The 26,771-nt window shown below is 37.1% G+C and overlaps 1 protein-coding gene across 3 annotated transcripts in view; it reads right to left on the minus strand.

The window, feature by feature from the left end:
* The window catches only part of Primpol (primase and DNA directed polymerase), a 29,461-nt gene that overhangs the window by 1,557 nt on the left and 1,133 nt on the right, over positions 1–26,771 (minus strand). For 2 of the 3 annotated variants that reach the window (XM_042700650.1, XM_042700660.1), the window contains exons 2-12: positions 24,023–24,248; positions 21,774–21,871; positions 19,499–19,628; positions 16,235–16,382; positions 11,529–11,816; positions 7,829–7,991; positions 5,977–6,065; positions 3,475–3,564; positions 3,290–3,398; positions 681–763; positions 541–587 (exon numbers count right to left, since the gene is read on the minus strand). In XM_042700650.1, the coding sequence (XP_042556584.1) occupies positions 541–587; positions 681–763; positions 3,290–3,398; positions 3,475–3,564; positions 5,977–6,065; positions 7,829–7,991; positions 11,529–11,816; positions 16,235–16,382; positions 19,499–19,628; positions 21,774–21,871; positions 24,023–24,202 (1,425 nt within the window). In that variant the 5' untranslated portion in view covers positions 24,203–24,248. The remainder of the gene's footprint in view (positions 1–540; positions 588–680; positions 764–3,289; positions 3,399–3,474; positions 3,565–5,976; positions 6,066–7,828; positions 7,992–11,528; positions 11,817–16,234; positions 16,383–19,498; positions 19,629–21,773; positions 21,872–24,022; positions 24,249–26,771) is intronic. The other variant, XM_042700669.1, reaches the window with a different exon arrangement.

Consider the following 26,771-nt stretch of genomic DNA (forward strand, 5'->3'; position numbering starts at 1 on the left):
TTTTCCTGCAAAGAGTGTAATTTGAATAAATATAAATCTTTAAGAGAAGTTAAGTGTTGAGTAATACCTGGCAGAACTTAACTTGCATGTTCCCTTTTAGTTTCAAAGATGCATCCTTCAGAAATGGTTGTTCAAAAAGACAAAGATGAGTGTTTTACTTTGTAAAGCAAAAAGGGAAAAACTTCTTAAATTCTGGGACCAGGTCCATTGAGGATACAATTTGTTATACAGCAGTAAAAAAGAAGAAGCCGCACATTGTCAGACATGAGTTGAGACAGGAAAACAACTCCAATAAGTAAGAACAGTCACTACTCAATGTTTAGATGCTATCTGGTCAAGCATGGTAGTACATGCCTGAAGTCTCAGCACTGAGGAGGTTGAAGCAATTGCAACATTAATTAGATGCCAGTCTGAGCTATGTAGCCAGATGTTATTTAAAAAAAAAAAAAAACTAAACACAGCTGGGTAATGCTCATAGGTCATTTATGATTCTGTGCCAGAAATGAATTTGGAAAGAGAAAGACAAAAAGCTGCACTTACTTCTTTGAGAAAGAACCGGAGACTGACTTCAGCAGGCAATGGAAAACCTGAATCAGATGGGGGGGTGGGGAAAGCTTTTATATAGACATCTAATTATCTCATTTTTTACTTTGTGGTAAATGTAAAAATTAAGAACTCACAGTCAGATTTGAAGTTAACTGCTTTACATACAGGGTCATGACATTTTTGATACCAAACTTCATTTTTCAGATCAACCAGAATCCTGGATATATAAAGAAAAGGAAGTATTAATGCCCATACCTGATAGAAATAAAATTCAGTTCTTTGTTATCTATAAAATGTGCCTAGCAGGAAAACATGGAATATACTGGAAGTGATTGAGTAGTGGTCACATGATAAAGATCTATATATACTCAGGAAGTGTGCTTTTTTTTAGTATGTAGATCTTTCTCAACACTGTAAAAATTCAGGTGGCTGAATACTGGTTTGGAACAAGGTTGAAACTGAGGATTAAAAAAAAAAAAAATGTGCCTAGGACTTAAAGATGGAGGAAAATCCAAGAGTTAAAGGACGACAATAGATATACAGCAACCCAAATAAACTAGTTGCTAGAAAAAGTCACAAAATGTGGAAAAATGACTAGGATCCCCTCCAAAGATGCAACAGTTCTCACCATATCCACCAAATACTTCCTCAAAAGAGGTGAGAAAAAAACTCGATAGCATTGTAAGGACAGAAAATTCACCCACAAATACAGTATCAAGTCTTTAAAAAAGTATGCTCTAGCCAGGTGCTGATGGCTTACATCTGTAATCCTACCTACTCCGGAGGCTGAGCTCTGAGGATCACAGTTCAAAGCCAGTCCCAGCCCAGGCTGGAAAGTCCATGAGACTCTTTATCTTCAATTAACCACAAGAAAACGGGAAGTGGTGCTATGGCTCACGTGGTTGAGCGCTCACCTTGAGCTGAAGGGCTCAGAGACACTGCCAAGAGTTCAAGCCCAAGACCAACAAACCAAAAAAAGTATGTTTGGTAATTTATAGATCAGTACCCACCAGGAAAGTTCAGTAATGATGCAGAAAATAGGGAACAATACTAAAGCAATTTGCAAACTGGATCTAATTGACATACATGAAGGAGCTTTCTGTGATTACCAACAACTAAAATTGACTCCATGCAAGCTATGTGAATTTTACCAAATTTAAAAGTACCTGTTTGCGGCTATGCAAACACATTCTCTGACCACAGGACAGATTTTGAAAATAACTATAAAGAAACCCATCATTTAGAAATTAAAACCATTTCTAAATAACCAATACCTCGTGAAAATATTTAGACCTGAATAAAACTGAAAATAATTACATGCTAAGTTCTGTGAAATGCAGCCAAAGTGACCTTTTTGGGTTTTGTTTTGTATTGACAGTATTGGAATTTTGAATTTAGGGCCTTGTGCTTGCTGGGTAATCATCTACTACTTCAGACGCACCTCCAGCCCTTTCATTTTGCTTTTCTGATAGGATCTTGTATTTGCCTGGGCCAGGATTATAGCACAATCCTCTTTGGTCTTCCAAGTTGTTGGGATTATAGGTGTGAGATATTAACTCAATTTTCCTATCTCTACCATCAAGTATATGGTATTATGGGTGTGAGCCACCATGCTCAACCCTTCAGTGAGTTCTTTAGAGGGAAATTTGTAGTTTTAAAAGCTTATATTACAAACCAGGCCAGTGGCTCATGCTTGTAATCCTAGGTACTTCAGAGGTTCAGATTTCTATTTTATCCTCATTCTACTATATCTTCCTATTATTTAAAATTCTATTTCTGGTTTTTATTTGTACTTTTAAGGAAATTTCTAACACAAGGCTTGGCATATAAAGCAAGCATCCAACAATGGTTCCCATCAATACCATGTTTGGTCTTGAACAAGCAAGCATCACCATACCCTCCTACATGATGCTGAGGAATTTCCTTCTTGCCTAGATCTGCTCAATTTTAATTCTGTACAGAGAAAAGGAGAGACAATCCTTCCCATCATTTCTGTTCACCTGCTTATTGCTGTCTTCATGAAGGTCAAACAAAGCTCCTGGGCTGGGAAAGTGGCTCAGTGGTAGAGCGCTTGCCTTGCATGCGTGAGGCCCTGGGTTCGATTCCTCAGCACCAGATAAGCAAAAAAGAAAAAAGCTGGAAGTGGCATTGTGGCTCAAGTGGTAGAGCCCTAGCCTTGAGCTGAAGAGCTGAGGGACAGCGCCCAGGCCGAGTTCAGGTCCCACAACTGGACCCAAAAAAAAAACCAAAAAACAAAGCTCCTATGTGCTTGGAGCAATGTAAGAACTAAGTTAAATATTATAGAAGAGCCAAGTGTAATACACATAAATTTAATTCAACTTGTTACAAAAACAAGAAATTTTAAATCCTCAACTATATTTAAAAGTTATAAATATGACATCAGTTGCTGGTGGCTCATGCCTATAATCCTAGCTACTGAGGAGTTTAAGATCTGAGGAATGCAGTTCAAAGCCACCCCAGGCAGGAAAGTTGGTGATGTTCTTTCTCTCCAATTAACTAGCAAAAAGCCAGAAGTGGAGCTGTGGCTCAGGGGGTAAAGTGCTGGCCTTGAGCAAAAAAGCTCAAGGACAGCACCCAGGCCCTGAGTTCAAGCCTCAGGATACCAACAACACACACACACACACACACACACACACACACAAAGTCACAAACATTTAAAATATAGTATTGGCTATATACATACAACTCATCAATAAGCATGATATTACTGCATGATACCTACATGATATTATTACTCCTGTGGGCTCTCCCAATGTTTTCACACCAGCGATACTTGCAAATGTCGTAGACTAGTAATTCTTCTGGGAAAAAGTAGTTCCAACGCCGAATTCCTAAAATGCAAATAATGTTTCTAAAGGGACTATTACTCTATCCAGTAGCAGTGAATAAAGAATAGATTAGCTTTACCTCCTTCCACGTCATTTCTATTCACCAAAGACAGAACAAACCGATCAACTTCAGGGTAGGGTGAGTACTGAAAACCTTCAAGTGTTTCTCCTACAACAGAAAAAATTGTTTATGAAAACAAGTAAAAGATAAGTTTTCATTAAATTGTTACTTAGGACAGTTATGAGTTTTTTAATCCATTCAGCTTTTTTCTTTTTATCTTTTCTTTTTATTTTTTTTTGCAGTTTGCCTTTTAGTCACTTCTAGGTTCTTGCTCCCTTATAAAAAAGCAGGTAAAGTTCAATCCTTAAGTCAGATGTTCAGTTAGTTTTATGAAAAGCCTTTGAGATAATTGCAACTGTTTCTTTCTCCTGACAGAGAAAAGCAGTCCTCTCACAAGCAGGAGCCACCTGCTTCTATCACTAAGCCTAGGTCTCCTCTCAAGCTTCTCTGGCCTTCAAACCTCAGACTTGGTATTCTCTTGTTGAAAACAAATTCACTTCCCAGAACATCAACAGCAGATAGGTCATGAGGAGTCAGGATAAAAACAAACATGACCTCTCTGCTATCACATCTGATACAACAGTCAAAATAGAACATTTTCCAAACCACAAAGAGTAGCCACACACACTTCCTTATCCTGGCTAACACTACTGCTTTACTAGTGATAGTGTTAGTCACCCTCTAGTCTATCTTCCTTCCAAATAAGATTCACTAAGATCACCAATTGGAGAATTTTTCCTGGCAACACTTCCTGTATATTACTGTTAACTAATTTAGGTTCAAAGCCTCTAAATCCTTTCTAATACTCCCTTAATAAGATGTCCATGGTTCTGCATCACACCAAAAATAATCCAGTTTACTCACTACTGCTGTGTTCCTGTGGTCAGTAGCTAGAGGATGTTGACATTTCCATTTTATTCTGTAAGAACCTGCTGTCATAATTTACAGTGATCTGTTTATAATCTCATTTAAATTTTTTTTTTGAGGGGGGTTATCAGTCGTGGTGCTTGAACTCTGGGCTTGGGCACTGTCCCTCAGCTCTTCAGCTCAAGGCAAGCACTCTACTGCTTGAGCCACATTGCCACTTCCAGTTTTCCAGTGGTCTATTGGAGATAAGAGTCTCACGTGGACTTTCCTGCCCAGGCTGGCTTTGAACCGTGATCCTCAGATGTCAGCCTCCTGAGGAGCTAGGATTACAGGTGTGAGCCACCGGCGCCCGGCTCTCATTTAACAGTTTTAGACAGAAAATTTTGCTTTTTTTAAAGTCTGTCTCTCTTACAAAGAGACACACACACATACAGACATACACATACTGGTATAATTTTGAGGATGTGGAAATCTTAATATTCCAAAGCACTATCTAGAAATAATCTTAAGCAACCAGAAAAAAAAATTATGTAAGAATGTCAGCCAAAATGAATGGAGAAGAATGGTGAGTGAATATTATCATATAGTCAAATGCACATATAAGAAAATGGAACCAAGTAACTTGAGCAGATGTATAGAGTTGGGAGATGGGGTAATGGAAGGGAGGACATAAACTGACATATTGAATTGAAACCCTTTGTATGACCCTTAAAGATAATATTAAGTTTGTGATCCCTGTATGTACTGTTGGCCATGCAACAGATCATCTACCTTGGTCTCACACAGGCTGGACAAATACTGTACCTTTGAGCTATATCCCCAGACCCATACATATAATTTTAAATCCTAGTTTTGTCTTAATACCATAGGGCTATCTTCCACATTATATAGGCTTTATTAATCTAAATTAAAAATTCTGGTTCCAGAATATTTTCACAATGTGCAACTAATTCTTTTTTATTGTATATATAGGTTTGCTTTCCATTTTTCAGTGTTATAATGATATACTAAAATATATGAGTAAAAATGTTTACTGGATAATTATGTAAGGAATCTTAGTGAAAAAAAACTACATGTTTTTAAGAATAGTAATGAGTAAATTACAATAAAGCCTTTCATGATCTGCAACCATTAAAAGAATGAGTTAAAATACACTGGAATCCAGGAAAAGGTCAGTGGACTAAAAAGGAAAACTATTGGGGTGGTTACCTGTTCTGACTAGAAAGAAAGGTAAAAGACAATGTGCCATTTTAGATACATGTTTATATAAACAATATGAATTACTTTTATATTTTTGTTATTATAAAGGTGATATACTGAGGAATTAGTTATGTAAGTCAGATAATGAGTACATTTCTTTTCAGAAGTATACTTCCCTCACTTCTAGTTTTTCCCTCCCATTCCCACCTACAATTTGTATAGTTCATTTTCAGCATAGTGTCTAGGGAGGATTACAGCTGTGTTTCCTTTATATGTTTTAAATATCATAAAATGAAAATTAGTGGATAATATTTTAACAAGCACCTTTTTTCTTACAGTTTCCTAGAAGTAGTTTTAAATGATCACCATATATGGATATTTAAAGTTTAGAATTTAAATGAAAAACATTTTATAACCTTAAAGTTTGATAGGAAATTGTTTTCTTAAAATTACCTGAATTGTTGGTACTGTTAAGATACCCACTTCTCTTTCCTTTATTCTGGAATGTATCACATGTAAGAATTCTTAAAGTATCTGAGAATCTAAAGGAAGTATATAAAGACACAAAGTAACATTAGAATTTAAATGGGGAGAACAGAGAAGAAACTGAATTCCAAGTAGTTCCTTTTTTTTTTGTTGGTTGGTCATGGGGTTTGAACTCTAGGCTTGGGCACTGTCCCTGCGCTCTTCAGCTCAAAGCGAGCGCTCTACCGCTTGAGCCACAGCGCCACTTCCGGTTTTCAAGTGGTTTATTGGAGATAAGAGTCTCACAGACTTTTTTTCTGCCAGGGCTGGCTTTGAACCGTGATCCTTAGATCTCAGCCTCCTGACTAGCTAGGATTACAGCCACTGGTGCCCAGCAAGTTCCATTTTTATACTTAGTCAACAAGAGGATTTACCCTGCTATATTTAAAAAACAGAAAAAGTATGACTCTTTAAATAGAGAAAATAAATTGTTTTTTCAAATAAGATTGGTGATTGTTTCAACTACTTTCCTTACATACAGAAGGAATCGAAGGACTGATGGCTGAAACAACAGGAAGTCTAATTCTAGTCCTCAAAAGCACAGAGCCTTTGAAATGTCTATTGTAACAAGTATGAGTAACAGGGAGATGCAAAGATAAAAGAATCAGGGAAAAGTGATTACAATTAACTCAAAGAGAAGTTACCTTGACTTCTAGGTAACATCTGGCATTGACTTGGATACATGAAACACAAGTGAAGACATTTTTACTCAGTAGAAGACTCCTCCACTGCTGAAAAATTAATACTGAAACTTCACCAGGAGTCACAGACCCCTCATGCTACTACATACACTACTGCCAGAGTTGCAGGTGCTACACCACCACCATCTAACATTTCTGGGTAGATACCATGTTCTGGCCACTGGTGTAAATGCTTGATGTGAACATTTTAACTTAATACTCTCAACAATTCTGTAGAATAAGTGTCATTACTATTTTCCCTTTAGAAGAAAGGACACTAAATGGGTGTGGTGGTGCACACCTATTAATTCCAGCATACAGGAGGATTCCAAGTTAAAGTAAAGCCTGACCTACACTGTAAGACCCATCTCAGAAAACAAACAAAACAACTGAAAAAGATGAAATCAAAACTTGACCCTTACTCTGAGTTATGTTATTAAGGGAACACAATCTATAGAGAGATATGAAAAGTCTACTCACAACATTCCCCACATCAATGTATTCTTAAATGTATCCTTAAAGTTAACTTTGATGGAATGCTTTTCCTTGAATATTTGAGGAAGACAAATGGAAAAAAATTATAGCAAGTTAAGTCTTTAACTTGCTTAGTCTACTGCCCCTTATGTTTTAAGCTGACAAAATTCAAATCCCAGAAAAAAGGAAAGACTTTTCATGCTTTTTAAATCTCACTAAAACATAGGAACCTAGATGTACAACTGATCTGACAGTAAATTATGTCTCTATAATATGAAAGTATTAGGCATTGAACGTTTTATTTACAATTAAATGCTGGAAAATTACTAACTTGGCAGATATTCATGATATAAGAAGAAAAAGGTAACAACTATATGAGCTATGCCATAGGAAAAAATGTTTTGATTTGGGGGTCAGTGCTAGGGATTAAATTCAGTATTATTTTCTTCTTTATAGAAGCTCTAATGATTTTAGAAACACTAGAAAGTATATAAGTTCAGTTAATGGAAAGGATTTTAAGAACTTTGAGGTAGAATGGGTTTATACATTTCATATAACAATGTACAATACCATTTACTCTAACAAATATTCCTGAATGTGTGATGATTTAATTCTGGTATACATACCTGACATTGCTGACCAAGGAAGAGAGGAAATACTGGTTTTCTGTAGAAACATTTTTTGGCTGTTTAGGAAAAAATCTGTTGTCTTCAGCAACCTCCAAAGCCACACACTTTCCTATTTTTGATGATTTATACAGTCGAAAGTTTCTGTTTCTTGTATATACTCCTACGTCAAAAGTTAAGTTAAAAATGAATGCTTGGTACCACTTCTAGGCATCTACCCTGAACAACAGGAACCAATGTACAAGGACACGTGCACCTCCATGTTTATTGCAGCACTGTTCGCAATAGCTAGGATATGGAAACAACCTAGATGCCCCACCACAGATGAATGGAGCCAAAAATTGTGGTATCTATACAAAATGGAATATTATGCAGCCATTAGAAATGACAAAATAATGGCATTTGCAGGGAAATGGATGGAGCTAGAAGGAATCATGTTGAGCGAGGTAAGCCAAGAACAAAGAGACAAACGGTACATGGTCTCCCTGATAAGTGGATGCTAAATCCAAAATGTTAGGTGATACGACAAAACTAACAGGACTTAAGAAACAAAGAACTCCCGCTCATCTGGTTGAACCACTACTAAATATCCCCATGCTGCTGATCACAAATATGGTATATAACGTGTGAACACTGTTATATATTACAGACTGTGATAGACAATTTGCTCCAGGAAAGTTAGAATGAACTTGTGACTTTGAAATTATGTAATCAATTAATCACAATCAAAAAAAAAAAAGAACCTCGGGGAAGGGAGGGAGGGAGGGGATGGTAGGGGGAAAACAATGGAGGGGGTAACAATGTTCAAGAGGAAGTGTACTCATTACCTCACTCATGTAACTATAACCCTCTGTATAGTATCTTTACAATAAAAAACAAAAAAAAATGAATGCTTGGGGCTGGGAATGTGGCTTAGTGGTAGAGTGCTAGCATGCATGAAGCCGTAGGTTCAATTCCTCAGTACCACGTAAACAGAAAAAGCCAGAAGTGGTGCTGTGGCTCAAGTGGTAGTGTTAGCCTTGAGCAAAAGAAGCTCAGGGACAGTGTCCAGGCCTTGAGTTCAAGCCCAGGACTGACAAAAAAATTAAAAAAGAATGCTTGTTTTCTGTGATTACTTTTATAGTCAGCAAATGTTAAATTACATTGATAGAATTTCCGTGAGAAACAATTTTAAAAAATTGAAGTTAGGGCTGGGAAGGTGGCTCAGTGGTAGAGCGCTTGCCTTGCATGCTTGAGGCTGTGGTCTCGATTCCTCAGCACCACATAAGCAAAAAAGAAAAAAAACGGAAGTGGCGCTGTGGCTCAAGTGATAGAGCGCTAGCCTTGAGCTGAAGAGCTGAGGGACAGCGCCCAGGCCCAGAGTTCAGGCCCCACGACCGGACCAAAAAAAAAAAAAAAAAAATTGAAGTTAACATGGAAGAATGCCATATCTAGAAATAGCAAATTAGATTATTTTAGGAAAACTCTAATTGAAAACAAATAGGAAAGCCAGACCAGCTTGTGACAACACTTAAGGCTTAGCTGACAAAAACCAAGTGGCTTTTCTCTGTCAGGGTAAAGAAACAGACTTGTGGTACTTTGGAGGTCACTGCCTGGGAAGGGCAAGGCAAAGACTCTTGTCTAAGGAAGAATAGAAACAGTGACAATTTTGTAGTAATTCATCAAAATTTACACCTTTTCTATACTGTTATACTTCAATAATTGTTTTTTTAAGGAATTGGAGATGTGGCTTAAGTCACAGAGCCCTAGACAGTGTGAGCAAAAACAAGCAACAGAGACCAAGTGTGAGTCCCAGTCTTGAACAAAAAAAAACTTAAAACATTTTTTATATGTACTACTGAATCTCTAAATTTTCCAAAGACCTTTAAGAAACAATTACTAACACCAGGCACCCGTGGCTCACGCCTGTAATCCTAGCTACACAGGAGGCTGAGATCTGAGGATTGCAGTTCGAAGCTAGTCCAGGCAGGAAAGTCTGTGACAGTTAATCACCAGAAAACCAGAAGTCACACTGTGGCTCAAGTAGTAGAGGGCTCGCCTTGAGCTGAACAGTGCCCAGGCCCAGAGTTCAAGCCCCACACTGACAAAAAAAAAAAAAAGAAAAAAAAAAGAAAAAGAAACATTAGCCTGGAGCCACTGGTTTATACCAATGGGAGGTTGAGAACGGGAGGATCAAGGTTTGAAGCCAATTGGAAAGAAATGTTAAGACTCCTGTATCCATAGCTGGCTACAGTGGTATACACCTGTCTTCCTAAGTGAGGTGGGAGGCTGAAATTGGGAGGATCTTGGTGCTAGGCCAGCCAAGGCAGAAAACTATGAGAAACTCCATCTCCACAAAAAAGCTGGAGTGGTGGTGAACACCTGTGGCCTCAGTGGCAATGAGAAGCACACAGTAGAAATATACTCCTAGTACCACTGAAAAAGAAAAAAGAAGACACAGATTCTCCCATCCTCTTTTGGTACAGTGGTAAATCTGAGTATCGTGGTAACTATGAGGAAAATTTTCTTATTGTCCAGGAATCTCACTTTTAAGGCCAGAACTATCATGAAATATAGTATTCTGCTTGAGGTTTTCATACTGGGGTGGAGTACACTTATTGCCTAATGCTACTGTTTGTGAGTCAACTTCCTGTTACACATTTTCCTGAACTAACTGTGGGCTCATCTGACCTGCAGCCAATTCTACCTGCCATTTAGAAGGGTACTCCTCTACTCCTAACTCATACACTGTTCATACCCAAACCAGCACACTGCTTTTACCCAGCGATACTACTTCATTCTGGCTCTTGATTGTTCAGAGATCAGAACCCAGCACAGCTAGGTAGAAAGAAGTCCCCAGCAAGAAAGCTGACACAATGACCCCTCTGCTACTAACCAGCTGACCACTCATACAACTCTTCAGTCAACAGAGTGTCTACCTTTACTTTTCCATAAAAGTACCATTTTTATACTATTTGAATTGATATAATTAATTAAGGGGTACTGGTCCAATTGTCCCCTGCCAAAACTCTGGATGTTTAGGGCACAGCCAGCCATAAGCATTCCTTTTTGCAGCTTAAGCCAGCCTGGGACTTCCATTCTATAGACACCTAAAATCTGAAATAGAAACCTAGCACCTGAGTATACTGACTATATCCTGTTACTGTAGCAAGTACCTAAGCACAGCAACTAGTAGGCACTGACTTGGCCTATCCACTGGCCAGGTTCCAGTGAATATGCCTGTAATCCTGGCTACTTAGGAAGCTATGGTTGAAGTTCAAAACCAGCTTGGGAAGATAAATCTGAAAAACCTGTATCTCCAATTAACCAGCAAAAAGCTAGAAGTAGAGGTGTGGCTAGCTTTTCTTTTTTGTGTGTCGGTCATGGGTCTTGAACTCTGGGCCTGGGCGCTGTCCCTCAGCGATTCAGCTCAAGGCTAGTGCTCTACCACTTGAGCCACAGCGCCACTTCCAGTTTTCTGGTGGTTAAAGATAAAAGCCTCACAGTTTCCTGCCCGGGCTGGCTTGGAACCGTGATCCTCAGATCTCAGCCTCCTGAGTAGCTAGGATTACAGGCATGAGCCACCAGCGCCCGGCTAAGTACCAGCTTTGAGCAGTATTAATCAAGTGAGAACTTGGGGCCCTGAGTTCAAGCCCCGGTACAGCCCCCCCCACACACACACCATACGCCAGTTTAAGAGACAACACTCAATGTTATTTACCTAGATCCACAAAAAGATGCTTTTCTCCCATGTTATTCTTCACAATTAAAAATGAAAGATCAGGATCACTTTGCTTAGCTGGCCCCAACTTCTCCAGTTTCTCTGAATTCAATGTCCAGCTCTCTCCTTTATCCTTATCTGTGGACATTTTGTTAAGGGAAATTCCTTGTTTTAATGGTGCTTCAGAAAATTGGGGAAATTCATGGTCCAATGTCTCTGAAATCCTATCATCATCATCTTTGGCAATTAAGTGAAGAGCGGGCTGCAAAATTTTTCTGACAAAATTACCTAAGGCAAAAAACAGGCAACATGATTACAATCTAACTCTTTTCGGTGAACTGTAACTTAAAATCTAAGCAAAATCTACTCTCCACAATTTTACCAAGTAAGGCGTGTTATTTTTTGATTATTGGTTTTAAAAGTGAGCTGTTGCTATAGCAAACTATGGCATGTCTCTTCTGCTACTTCATTTCTTTCTTTTGGGCAATCTTTTACTTTTGATTCCACCTAGCCTGCAAGCCATGTAAACAAATCATTCTTGTGTTAGTCACTAGTATGGGCCTGAGCCGAACATGCTGTCACTAAAAAGCACCACTTTTACTAATACAAATTAGAATAGTGATTAAGCAATGACAGTGTGCATGAGGAAACTTGCTGCTGGGATAATGGACAGAATATTGAGAGGCTCTGGCATACCACATCCTGAAGTCAGGATGTGGGCAAGTTCTCACCAGCTCATTCTCAATTACCTCCTACCACCTAAGACTTCCTGACTTCCGCAGCTCCACGGTCGCTGCCAATCCTACTCTCTCACACTGGTCATAGATTGACCTCAAGTCCAAACTAAAGCAATTAGATACATCTGGTACTTACATTTACTCTATGCATTCTGAATAGCAGTTCTATCTGTACCAGGAGAAGTTCATCAAACAATCTGGAACTTCTTTCAACTCAAATTACCATTTATATCACCAAGTTATAAAACCAAGTCATAATTTGACTGTTTATGATACTGTATAAATGAGATAATATAAGAAAAACTTAATCTCTCCAATTTAATAGACTAGGTTTACTTATCACTTTATTTACCAGAAATGCTTGAATCCTTAAATCACAACATATACTCTATTCAAAAATATTTCTTTAAATTAGATTTACTTTCCTATTCGAAGACAAATCTAATTTCTTGTCTTTTTAAAAAAAAAAAAAATAAATGTTCTTGCTATATAGACTAGTTTGGCCTTGAATTCATAATCTTCCTGCCTCCTAAGTGCTAGTGTTATAGATGTATACCACCATGATCAGCTACAATTGCTTAAAAAGCATTAAACATGTGTCAGAGGCAGAGGAAGGAAGATTCTAAGTTTGAGGCTAACTTGGACTACGTAGCACCTGTCTCAGAAAAGTGACATACATACATATATGCATACATACACACATACATACACATACTGAACATCAAACTGAAAGCAAGACCTTTAATCCTTTTAATGATATACAGACATGATTATTTCTACAGTGAGGGAGAGAAGGTAAACACTGAGCGGCAAGACATCAAAACATATTAAAGGATAAGAAAACTTTATGTGCATTAACTGATATAATTAATGGAAACTTAAAATCCCATCTACTTGATCCTAGGCAATAAAAGAAGCAAGCTCTGATGTGGTGCTGAAGCAGCAGGCCTGAACCTTGGTGGAGAGCTAACATGAGCAGGTCATCAGGCCAGTCAGCCAGCATATGTACTAACACACTGGCTCCCGGCAAACTTCTCCAGAGTCTCCTTCCCTTCGCTAACCTCGTCACCTCCTCTCACTAGACAGGGACTCTCAATGGCTAATTCAAAAGAACTAATCAAACAATCCTAAAAATTTCAAATAATTTGGAGAAGTATCTTACAGATCAAATTCTATGGTCTTTTACTTTTAACCTAATTCCCATTTCTGAAAAGCTGACAATAGAAATTGAAATGTCATCAATAGATACACCAAGAGAGGGGAACTAAAGGGAAAATTTGGATTACTTTGTGTCTGATTCTGGCCATTTATAATTTTAGAGGAAAAGCCTTAGATGACATCCCATTTATGAGGGCTATGTGTCTAAGTTAGCGCTTCTGGACTATCCCACTGCTCCACAAATTCACATAAATTCATGTTTCCATGCTTCTGTTTAAGCTGTTCTCTCTGACTCTACAGGCCACTTTTGTCTACATGATGAAAATTTATCCAAAGCTTAGACTGAAAGTCATCTGCTTTCAGGAGATATATATGCAGAACAGCTAGTTACAGTTACTCTTCAAGTACCTATTCTCTCCATCTGTAGCCACAAATTCTAGCCTTGTGACCAATAGTCATACATCATGGAGGAGTAAGTAAAAATCAAAAACTGACCTCGATTAGGACTCTGCTTTCATTTTCTACTTAACATGCATCCATTTAGCAAATAATGTATTAAATGCCTACTTATATTTATTAATGCTTAATACCATTTGCTTGTTATACTAATTTTTAATATGGTATTATTACTATGTACTAAGCTCTGGAATTAAAATTGTGAATAAGAAACTGTCCCTGGGCTGGGAAGGTGGCTCAGTGGTAGAACACTTGCCTTGCATGCCCGAGGCCCTGGGTTCGATTCCTCAGCACCATATAAGCAAAAAAGAAAAAAAAAAAGAAAAAAGCCAGAAGTAGTGCTGTGGCTCAGGTGGTAGAGTGCTAGCCTTGAGCTGAAGAGCTGAGGGACAGTGCCCAGGCCCAGAGTTCAGGCCCCACGACCGGAGGCCACCCCCCCCCCCCAAAAAAAAGAAACTGTCCCTGCTATAATGAAACATTAAAAGAAGACAAAACAAGAAACTACCTCAGGAAGTGATAAGTTCTTTGACACAGTGAGCACTGGATATTATCTCCCACCCAGAAGAACACGAACCTAAATCATCAGGCCTAGTTGTGACTCTGCATCTTAATAAAAGATCAGGTGAACTGGAACGATGTCTGTTTGGACAGCAGCAACTCAAAGCACAAAGGCTCAGGAACTCTGGAGAACGTGCCCATGGTGGGAATTAAGGGAAAAGGACAGAATGAAGACAGACTAGTGGGCCTATAAGACTAATTATCCCTTAGCCGGGCGCTGTTGGCTCACGCCTGTAATCCTAGCTACTCAGGAGGCTGAGATCTGAGGATCGCGGTTCAAAGCCAGCCCGGGCAGGAGAGACCGTGAGACTCCTATCTCCAATAAACCACCAGAAAACCGGAAGTGGCGCTGTAGCTCAAGTGGTAGAGCGCTCGCCTTGAGCTGAAGAGCTGAGGGACAGCGCCCAGGCCCAGAGTTCAAGCCCCACGACCGACAAAAAAAAAAAAAAAAAAAAAAAAAAGACTAATTATCCCACAATTACTAGTAACTTAAGTCATGAGAGGAAAAGACAGAGATGGGGTGTCCAGCTAAGCAAATCAAAATCAAGGGAATAGGAGCTTCATGTACACATCATCCTAGGGACCTAGCATTACCATCATTCAGCACTTTAGGTTCCTGACTTTCCTGCCAGTCCTTGGGTGACTATGCCATGCCTTTTGCCCTAAACAGTTGTGAAACAAAGATACTTGTGACTCAGATAACAGGTTGCCTGTTACCTGAACTTCAATTAACTATACTTTAGACCTAAGGACACTTGTTCTATGTCTGGTTTGATAAACACTCTCTCTACTGAAATCTTGCTTTGGTGTTCATATTTTGTTTATTTGTTTCTCCTCTGGACTGGCTTCATGTGATGCTGGGAACTAATGTCTCTAGATGCCTAAGTCCTGAGACAAATACTCTAGAAATACAAATACTAGTAGATTTACACATATGTTCTTCACCTAAGATTCTGTCTAGAACGTGTGTGTGTGTGTGTGTGTGTGTGTGTGTGTGTGCCAGTCCTTAAGCTTTTGTGCTCAAAGCTAATGTTCTACCACTTTGAACCACAAAATACTCTAGAAATACAAATACTAGTAGATTTACACATATGTTCTTCACCTAAGATTCTGTCTAGAACGTGTGTGTGTGTGTGTGTGTGTGTGTGTGTGTGTGTGTGTGTGTGTGTGTGTGTGTGTGTGTGTGTGTGTGCCAGTCCTTAAGCTTTTGTGCTCAAAGCTAATGTTCTACCACTTTGAACCACAACGTCATTTCCAGCTTTTTGGTAGTTAATTGGAAAAAACAGTCTCACAGACTTTCATGCCCCAGCTAGCTCTGAACCATAATCCTCAGATCTCAACTTCCAGAGTAGAGAGGCTTACAGGTGTAAACCACTGACACCTGGAAGTAAGCTTTTTTAAAAAATATGACCTGAGAGCCAAAGCCCCAAAGCTACAACTAATTCAAAGCCTTAGCAAATCAGAAATCGGAATCACCGATTAAGACTTGAAATGAAAAGGCTTAAGAAGTGATCCAGAAAACATAAATGAATCCTGTTACAACAGAAACCAGTACAAGGACACACATAGCTACCTCAATAACTATGATAAGAGACACTAATGAACAGATTAACCTAGCAGAAAGATAAGCGGAAAGGTAAAGGTAAATCCTGAATACATGAAAAATTATGTTTCATTTTGTTAGGATAGATTAGCAACCATAAAATCTGGTGAGTATTAACAAAATGTAAAGAGGATAGGTAGATGTGTGTATAGTTTCTTTTAACTCCATGATTTTTATACAGGCAGTCAACTTACCAACATGAATGTTATCTTTAAAGGCCACGTCATGGAGCTGAAATATCAAATGGCGGCTAAATTTTTCCTCAGTGCTAGAATCCAGGTTGAAAACGTCTTCAGCTGAACAGTGAACACTATACAACTCCTGAAGTGCTTTACAAACATGCTGTCCACACAAAGAAAATGGAAATAATTTATGGCTTGAGTTTTTAATATTTTTCTTTGAGAAAAATTCAAATATCTTGAGGCAAGTAAATTTAACCAAAAAAACCCTAAAACTAAAAACTATATTCACAATATAACAATTTTACCAATTTACTCATACATCAAAATGGGTTTCATTTTAAAATTATTACGTTTGTATTTTAAATTTCATAAGATTAACTTTTCAGGATTAAAGAAGCCTTCTAGAAGACAATTTATGAATTGTCTTTAAAATTATAATGAAATATTTCTTCTTAAGCACCCCTCTACATATTTTTTATGAATTGAAGTCATTAATATCACTGTTTTATAGCTGTAACTATTAGAAAATCTCTCATTCCTATTAGGCCCATATCCACCTCCAAGATCCCAGCTTGTGAGCAAGATGACACATACTGGCAGCAGACAGGAAGTACATGGGTAGATGCCCAAGATTCAGAGCCATACAGAGGCAGGCTTGAGTGGCTTTGCCATTTACCAGCTCTCTAATTCAAGTTAAATCTACAGCATCCATTCCTCAACTGGTAAGTGGAGGAAAAAACAGTACCACCTAAGATTTAGAGAAAATGAGACTAAAGACTTTTCAAGTGCCTGGTACGCGCAACTACTTCAAAGTACTGACAGTAACGCCTCCAGACAAGTCATCCTTCCCTCAGCAGGAGGCTTCCTATTTGCAACATGCAGCTAGTATGAACTACCAAGTGCAGTTTTCTTGAGATTAGGAAAGAGCGTTTGTTAGCCACTTGAAATACCTCATAGTTATGGAATTAATTGTATTTAGTAACATTTTTGTATTCTATTGGAATATACTCCCCCTTGTGTGAGTTGACTGACATCTGAAATAAATTCTCATTTTCTTGGTTTAAAAAAAAAAAAATCTCCTCAGTCTCCCCATCTGTGTCAAATTCTCCCAAATGCTCTATCTCTTTGTAGCACCTAGCTATAATTTTATACTCATTTATGTCATTCTGACATGTTTTATCTATATTACAGAGGGTATCTCTTAGTATATGTCCTTTCCTTTTCCTGGAGTCTTTAAAGCAAACTGTGGCCATGTGACTAAAGGTAGCCAGTGGAAAGGGAAAGGAAGGAACATACTCCATTTCTAAGTTATAGTCTTAATGGCAAGGTACCCTTCTCATCTCCCATTTTCCACTGACTAGTATATAGAATTTATGACAATGTAAATAACAGCATTTTAGGAATAGCCAAGGTAGAACTAGCCTTGTCCCTATCACAATGGAACAGTATAGAAGACACTGGATAGAACACACTGGATAGTATAGAAGAAATAAGTTCCTATCTTGTTTAAACTTTAATTTTGGATCTCATCTATGGAGCAAAATCTATTCTATGAAGTCAGAAAATATGCCTCTTTGAGGTCACCATTTTATTTCCAGAATATATAGAAATAGAAACCTGCACTTAATAGAGGCTGAACATTTTTGATAAATAAGTCTGAGTTCCGAACTTTGGAGCTTCAGAGAATTTGATGACTCTTTAGAAGATAACATTAAGCAGCCTCTCCTAACCTCTTTCCCAAGGTAAACTTTAATAGAACTTATAATTATAAAATCTGTAGGTTAAAAATAGGTAGTTACTTGTTAACTAACAAAATTATTAGCAGCAGAATTCATTCCAATTGGTAGCAGCAGCATTATTAAAATATATTAGTTAAGTAATTAAACCAAAGCATTAACATTCTAGCCACTTGTTACTAACCAGTTATTTATTAACTATTATTTTAAAGATAACAGCTAAACTAATTTATGCTTCCTTGTAAAGACAAAACATACTTACTAAATTATAAACATGTAACATACAAAGTAATAAAATTAAGTTCAACCTAAGTGTTTATAAAAAAATTGTATTAAATAAAATACAAACATTCAACAAAGACAAATATCAACAAACTATCAACATAGTCAACATTTTTAACTAAGTTTCTAGTTTTTTTCCCAGCTTTTGCTGTAGACAAGATTAGTTGTTCAAGGACTATTTGGATAAGATGATATAATGAATTACAGGAAAAAAAATGTTTAAACTTCAGTGAATATTCCCACTTTTCTTATTAGTGTATGTTATAAATGGGATTTATTCTTTGGTTGATTTCATTAAAGAAATATCTAGTGTCTCAAACAATGTAATACTTCTTTGCTAATAGTACCATCATATTTACATATAATGGAAAATCTCTGAGTCTTAATTCCTAGTAAGCCACAGAGGGCCTACACAAGAAGGCTGCTCTTTTTACTGCCAACGATGAGTCTATGAGCAAAGATCTTTGAATAAAGTATGACCATTATTCCTGCCATGCACTGTATCTTCTGCTTGCCAGATTCTCATTTCAGTCTACCTGGAGTTGTGAACCTGCACAAAATACATAAAAAATTCCTGGCAGTTGATACTAATTTTGTTGAATACTAATTCTTGATACTAATTTGCTCAAAGTTTCATTGAACTTGATCTCAGATGCAAATTTTACAGTAAAAATTACCTGATGTTTACCACAGCTAACTATTTGGAAGTCAGAGAATTCATATGTAATTTGCAAAACAGAAAACTTGCAAACTGTCATCTTTATCAAGGTTTTTTAACTACATATAGTAATATTTTATAAAATATTTGGTCATAAATTTAATTTTCTTTTCTCCTCATAACTTACTTACAAAAGTGATATTAAAAATAAAAGTCAGCAGGATACAAGTGGCTCACATCTGTAATCCTAACTACCTAGAAGGCTGAAATCTGAGGATTATGGTTTGAAGCCAGCCCAGGCAGGAAAAGTCCATGAGACTCCTATCTCCAATTAACCACCAAAAACCTGGCAGTAGCACTATGGCTCAAGTGGTAGAGCACTTAGCCTGGAACAAAAAAGCTTTTGGACAGCACCCAGGCCCCAAGTTCAAACCCCAGGACTGGCATACACACACCAAAAAAAAGAAAAAAAGGAAAGAAAGAAAAAAAAAGAGTAACAAGGAAAAAGAGGAGGAACACAGACCAGACCATACATGTTATGTAAAGTGAGTTCACTGAATGAATCAATGAAAAAGTGAATGAAGAAAGTGTGTCACTTACTTCTATGAGTAATGCGACCATCTTTTTCCCATCAGTGCCTGGATTGGCTAATTTGTTAAACTCCAAATCAAAATAGAGCTTGCACACAGCATTTTCAGGAATAACTTCATAACAGTGCAAAAGATTTTTCCTAAATTCAATAATTCAAGACTGTTAGAATTTTTTTACATAGGTAACTGTAACCTCTTGACAATAAAATTAAATTAGAAAAAAAAAGACTTAGATTTTTACCATATATCTTTTAAATCATAGGAGGTGATCTTGTATCTAAAATACAGTGTTAACTGTGCCCTAACTACATATAATTATGAAATGATAAAGTGAAAACCATCCCACAATAAATTTATAGCTCACAGTGTCAACAGTTTCTATTAAAAATGATGTAACAAACATATTCTGAAATATCAACTGAGAAATAAAGTCAATCTTACAGTGTTACTTATTGACATGATTTTGACATTGTATAATATTTCTATTTTATGGTATTATGAAACAAATTTCGCTTGAGAATATTCTGTCGCAAATTGAGGTATTATGTGGTATCTATGGATATCACAATTTTTCCACAGGAATTTGTAATTTTTAATTTTATTAGGAAGATGATATCTTAAAATGTGTTTTTTTTTTAAAGTAAAAATGATGAATCATATGACTTCAATAAATTTCCAGTGCTCACTAGCAATGCTGCCATGGGAGAAATGCCTGACATGGGTTAATAAGAATAGATGCTAAGAGCGATGATGGGAAAATGCTGCTGTAATATTAAATGTACATATGTGAAAACAGAAGTAGGTAACTTGAAAGAATGGGTGATGTTGGGATAATGGGAGGAGAGAATGAGGGAAGGGTTAACACTGATCAAGATACATTATATTCAGAAACTGACATGTTGAATTAAAAACTTTTTGCATATCTACTGACAGGTCATTAAAAATTAAAACTAAACAAGAATAGATAGTAACTCAAAATGTAAATGGTAATTTGGGCTAAGTGGAGTTCAGATGGCATTACATAGAAAAAAATGTCTATCGTAACTTAAAGAAGGAAAAGTGGGGAGAAATTGTATCCTCATGTGACATATCATATAGGAACTCAAAAAACACACAAGCCCATGACTCACACCTGTAATCCTAGTTACTCAGGAGGCTGAGATCTGAGGATCACAGTTCAAAGCCAGCCCAGGCAAGAAAGTCCATGAGACTTATCTCTAATATACTACCCCCCAAAAAACTAGAAGTTAAGCTGTGGCTCAAATGGTAGAGCACTAAACTTGAGCAAAAAAGCTCAGGCCTTGTGTTTAAGCCTAAGATTGGCACACAAAAAAGAAAAAAGAAAAGAAAACCCACACAGGTATATATACAATTTCCTAATAGCACCATATTCAATATGAGAGTCTGTTTCAGTAAAACACCATCTGTCATATTACGAGTTTTAACTCATGTATTACTGGTGCTCCATGTATATAAACATAAATAAATCAAGCATTGTATTAAATGCTAGTTAAGCAACCTTATAATAAAAGTATTTTAAGACAATTGAAGCTATCTATATTAACTTACTGTCCTTTTCCATACATTGCCCAGGTCTAAAGAATAAGTGAATAAATTTCTCAAGTAAAACCTATTTCTTAGCTGGGCACCGAGGTGGCTATGCCTGTAATCCTAGCTACTCAGGGGGCTGAGATCCAAGGATCTCAGTTTGAAGCCAGCCCGAGCAGGAAAGTCCATGAGACTCTTTTATCTCCAATAAACTACTCAAAAAAGCAAGAAGTGTTGCTGTGGCTCAAGTGGTAGAGCACTTGCCTTGAGCAAAAGAAGCTCAAGAACAGCACCCAGGCCCAGGCTCAGGCCCAGGCCCCAGGATTGGCAAAAACCAAAAACAAAAACAAAAAATCACTTATTTCTTTATTAGAAAATTAATAAGATAAGCATGCACTGGGAATTAATATTACAATACAATAGTACAACATTTATATAATAATAAAAAAGAAACCACAAAATTCTCTTTAAGTATGTGTGTGTGTATGTGTGTGTGTGTGCACGCACGCGCATGAGCGCGTACGCACACGCAAGCGCACGTGCACATGCTCTAATGCCTGATAACTGAGTAACAAGAGAATGATGACAGGAAACTCCAGAACTTAATACTAATATGTTGGTGTAACTAATTATGTGGTCCAGAACTGTGAATGTCAACTCAACCTGAATTAATCTCACTAAAATTACTAAAACAAATATAATTTAGCTTCATGTGCTATTCTGTTACAACTACTTACTGCAATTTGTAGTAAAACCAAAGTTGAGCGTAAGTTGTTACAAGGTAAATACGCTGTCCATCTCCTACTTTGCATTCCAAAGCAAATACATGAACATCCTATATAAAATTAAAAATAATATTTGAAAATTTACGACATGCAAATTTAAATTCAACTGTAGCTAGAAAATGTGCATAAAGAATGTTATTTTTTTTCAGAAACCAAAATGTGAAAAATGTATTACTAAAAACAAGACAAACATTACTGTATCTACATCAGTAAAAAACCTGATCATGCCGGGGCGCTGGTGGCTCACACCTATAATCCTAGCTACTCAGGAGGCTGAGATCTGAGAATCACAGTTCAAAGCCAGTCTGGGCAGGAAAGTCCAATAAACCACTAGAAAACCGGAAGTGGCGCTGTGGCTCAAGCGGTAGAGTGCTCAGCCTTGAGCTGAAGAGCATAGGGACAGTGCCCAGGCCCAGAGTTCAAGCCCCACGACCGATCAAAAAAAAAAGATCATTTAAGCCAACTGCCTGCAATCCTGGCTACTCAGGAAGCTTAGATCTGAAAACTGGAGAGCCACAGTAGTTCAAGGCCAGCTTGAGCAGAAAAGACTCAGAGATTGCATGTCCAAAACAAGCAGTAGGAAACAGGGCCTAACTGGTAGAGTACCTGCCCAGAAAGCTCAAGGCCCTGAGTTCTAACCTTAGCACTACCAAAAAACAAACAAACCACAAAACCAAAAATCAAATTATTGACATTTGTTCACTTTAAATTTTTCAAAATTTCCTAAATATAACTACAAGTGATTTGAGGTAAAGATAATTTTAAATTTCTCTAGTACATATAAACATGTATATGAGAAGAAATTTTTGAAAAGTTACTGTAATACTGACTAGCTAGAATTATTCGCAGCTGCTGCCGTAAAGAACTTCTTTCAGAGCCAGGGGCTGGTGGGCCATGCCTGTAATCCTAGTTACTTGGGAGGCTGAGACTGGGAAGATCATGGCTGGAGGCCATCTCTAGAGAGAAGCTGGATGTGTTGGGACAAGTGTGTGATCTCAGCAATGATGGTAAGCCTTAAGAAGGGAAATCTCAGTTCAAGTATGAACCTTGACAGGAAGCAAGCCCCTCTCCTAAAAATAACCAGTGAAACCCGGACCAGAAGTAGCACTATGCTAGTCTACCAAGTGCAAGACCCTGAGTTCAAACTCTTCTTCATGCCTATATATATATATATATATATATATATATATATATATATATATATATATATATATACACATGCATGTACACACGTGTTCTTCTGCTTCTACTTAGCTAAAGGTAGCTATTGAGCCTACTTTCATTTTTCTGAATGAGAAAAATGTTTGATCCTACTAAAAATCTTTTTCAATAAATGTTATAGACTTATGACAGGCAAGATCAGCAAGCATATTCCTATATCATTTTAAAATCCAAGGTCAAATGAAACTATATTTTAATTTCTGATACATGAATAGGTTTGCTCAGAAAGAAGATGAAAGTTTTCTTTATATTTTCTAAACTATTCTTATGAGATGAATGAGCATCCATTTACGAAGGAAAAACGGTTCCTCTATCAAATCTTAAACTTTAAAAAAAAAATGTATTGTCAAGCCAGGCGCTGGTGGCTCATGCCTATAATCCTAACTACTCAGGAGGCTGAGATCTGAGATCTAGCCATCCCTAGAAGAAAAGTCCCCATGAGACTCTTATCACCAATAAACTTACTCTAAAACTGGAAGTGGCGCTATCACTCAAGCCTTGAGCACAAAGAGGCTCAGGGATAGTACCCAGGACCAGAGTTCAAGTCCCAGAACTGTCAAAAAAATAAAAATCAAACAAAAAATGTACTGGTAATAATTATGGTTTTCTTTCCTCTCAAGTTTTTAAACTAGTTTGGACTAGATATGTCATTAGTTTTCATTATTAATATAAATGGGGGCTAGAGCACTGCTGAATTGGTAGAATGTTTGTATAGCAAGCATAGGCCTTGCGTTCAATTCCCAGTACTAAAAATAAAGAGAAAGGAGGAAAGAAAAAGAAGGAAGGGTGGGAGGGAGGGAAAACACAAATTTATCTTAATGATCCAAAGAGATATTTTTCCCAAAGCATGTGATATAAAATTCCCATTAAATTATTTGATAGAGCATATAGTCTGAAATGAAGACAAATAATAGATTAAGAAAATCTTTAGCTATAGTCGCTCAACAGATAAGAAAAAAACCTGAAAATGCAGCAATTACCTCTTTACAGCTTTTAACAAAATCAAAAGCTTGATTTTGTCGATGAAATAGCTTCCAAATGGAAGGTGGTTCTTCTGGCTTGGACAGTCTTGGTCTATAGACTGAGGACAATGGTTTCCTCTCATATTGAGATGCTAGTTCTTCAATTTGCTTCAGTTTTGCTTCCCATTTTCCCATCATTGGTTCAGAAGTATAGAGAGCACAAATCTAGCATCATATATGCTTTCTATAAACAAAAAGGCCATACATTTCTCTTGTAAATATTAACATGTTTTATCTGATAAATTTCAAACTTCATTTCTTTGAAATATATATGTATATATATATATATATATATATACATCTATATATATCAAGAAATAAGAAATAAATGTTTTCTTTACATTTTGCTCTTTGCCTCAAGTTTTGCCACAGAACAGGGAGAGGATGGCTATCAGATCTTAGACCCTAGCTCTTTCACCTAATAGTGTTAAATCATGCAAAGTTAATGAAGCTCCTTGAATCTTGCTTTAATCAACTGCAAAATAATTATCTTGAAAACTTTATACAGTACCCCGAGGATAAATGTGATGAGATATGAAAATGTCTTGTAAACTATAAAGCCTCATTAGATGTAAGTGCCTTCTGAATCATTTCTGAAATTATGCTTTTATGAAAACATCTCTCTCTCCTACCCTACACTTTATGCCAGTAGCAGGGCTTGAACTCAGGGCTTCACACTCTTGCTTTGCCTTTTTGCTCGAGGCTGGCACTCTACTCCTTGAGCCACACCTCCACTTCCTCTCCTCTTTATTCTCAACACAATTTTTAGTAAGGAAGGTAACTCCTTAAAGAATAACTTCACTTTAATGTCATTACAAGCTTTTCTTTTGTTATTTTTCCAGCAAGAGATGCTATTTAAGCTCCCTTTCATATCAGCTCTGGCCCTGGTCATGTGATTTGCTTGGGTCAATCACACTGACAAATATAAAATAAGCAAAGGTTTAATAGGTGTTTTGTGTCAGATTCACCTATTGTGGGGTTCTGTCCTGAGACTGCTATGTTACAACTTCAGTCTTACAGAGGATGGAAGGTCACATAGACAAGAACCAAGGCATCCCTGCCAACAGCTGGTACCAGCTGTCAGACACATTAAGCCATTCCACAGCCAGCATCTGAATCTGATACATGAGTAAGCCTCAGGGAGTCTGTCCTCAGGCACAGACCTACAGAACTGCCCAGCCAACCCACAGAATTATTAAGAAGAAAACAAATTCATTGAGTCTTTTAAAACAGTAAATTTGGGGCTAGTTTTTACACAGAAACAGATAACTGATTACTGTTTCTCTCCTCATTAATGTAATCTGTTTCATAAGATACCCTGCTGAAAACAGATGTATTACTTTTTAAGTGAAATGACTATTTACTAAACCATTTGAGAGTAAATTCCTTTTATTTATGCATTTCTCTTGAAGTTTATCAGAAAATTTTGGAGCAAGCAAATTCTTTGGCTAATGATGTATTCCCTGAAAGGAAAAAACACTAGGAGAAGGTAAAAATATTATCATTAAAATACTAGGAGAAAGTAAGAATATTATCACTTTTTAGGGGAAAGAAGACATATTACTATGGTTTCAAATTAACATCAACTGTAACAGATTTAAGATTATTTTCTCAGAATGTTTTTATGCTTAATTCACGTGAAAATCACAAATTATAAAACAAGAAACAAACATAATTCTAGGAATATCAATATAAAGTTTCATAACAGATAGGCTTTGGAAAAGAATATCATGTCATTAGATTGAGGAAATAGGGCAGTTTTTAAAATGGATTTGTTGATTCAAAATGCTAGGATTCCTTATTGCTAGAAAGATTCTGAATATTGAGCTAAATTTGCTTCACAGATTAAAAATTCATTGTATATAAACCTAATTGAGAAACTGACTTCATTATATTAAGTTGATTGATTTCCAACACATCCCCAGACTAGTGAATAAAATAAACAGTGCAATCACACGTAAATCACAATGTTTAACCAATAACGGTATAGGAATGGTCACATTGACATTGACACATAGTGACACCAAAACCATCTGAATATTCACTAGCATGAGAAAACCATGAGAAACTGGGTTAGTAGAGGGGAAGCACAATACCTGTCATGACTGTGGGTTCTTTGCAAAGATTGAAAATTTTAACAACTGGGAGAGGGTCAGAAAACTGGGACTTTATCTGACAAAAAAAAAAAAGAAAGAAATGGAGACAAGGACAGCAGGTGGCATTCTAGTTTGGGACTATCATATTCCTTATTCCTACCATCTGGGAGGTCATCATATTAGAAATGCTTTTAATTCTTGGAGGGAAAAGAGTTCTGTTGTTCTTTTATATGATTATACATTAAAGCTTCTTTTCACTATTTTTGGTAATAGCTTCCATGTTCTAACGGAAAAATACTTGTATTTTAAAAGAGTAGGCTTAAAGAGCTCTGTGGTTTATTTTTTAACACAGAATGTTATTTAGCCATATTTTACACCATTTTACAACTAAAGGTGGTCGAGTTACAAAAAAAGGCCAGGGTTATTCTTTCACATTAAGGAGTAAAAGAGGAAACAAGGCTAGAAGTGGAGATGACTTAGATCTATGTAGCATGTCTCATCTGGGTTTATGCCCAGACTTAGCCAGCTAGGACTGTGGGTGTCCAGCAACTTGGAGCAGCTGGATTCAGGGGGCCTAGGCTTCATTTTTCCAATGTCAACTTTTCCCTCTA

This window comes from Dipodomys spectabilis, unplaced genomic scaffold (genome assembly GCF_019054845.1).
Source record: "Dipodomys spectabilis isolate Male_0828 unplaced genomic scaffold, ASM1905484v1 ptg000009l, whole genome shotgun sequence".
Classification (NCBI taxonomy): Eukaryota; Metazoa; Chordata; class Mammalia; order Rodentia; family Heteromyidae; genus Dipodomys; species Dipodomys spectabilis.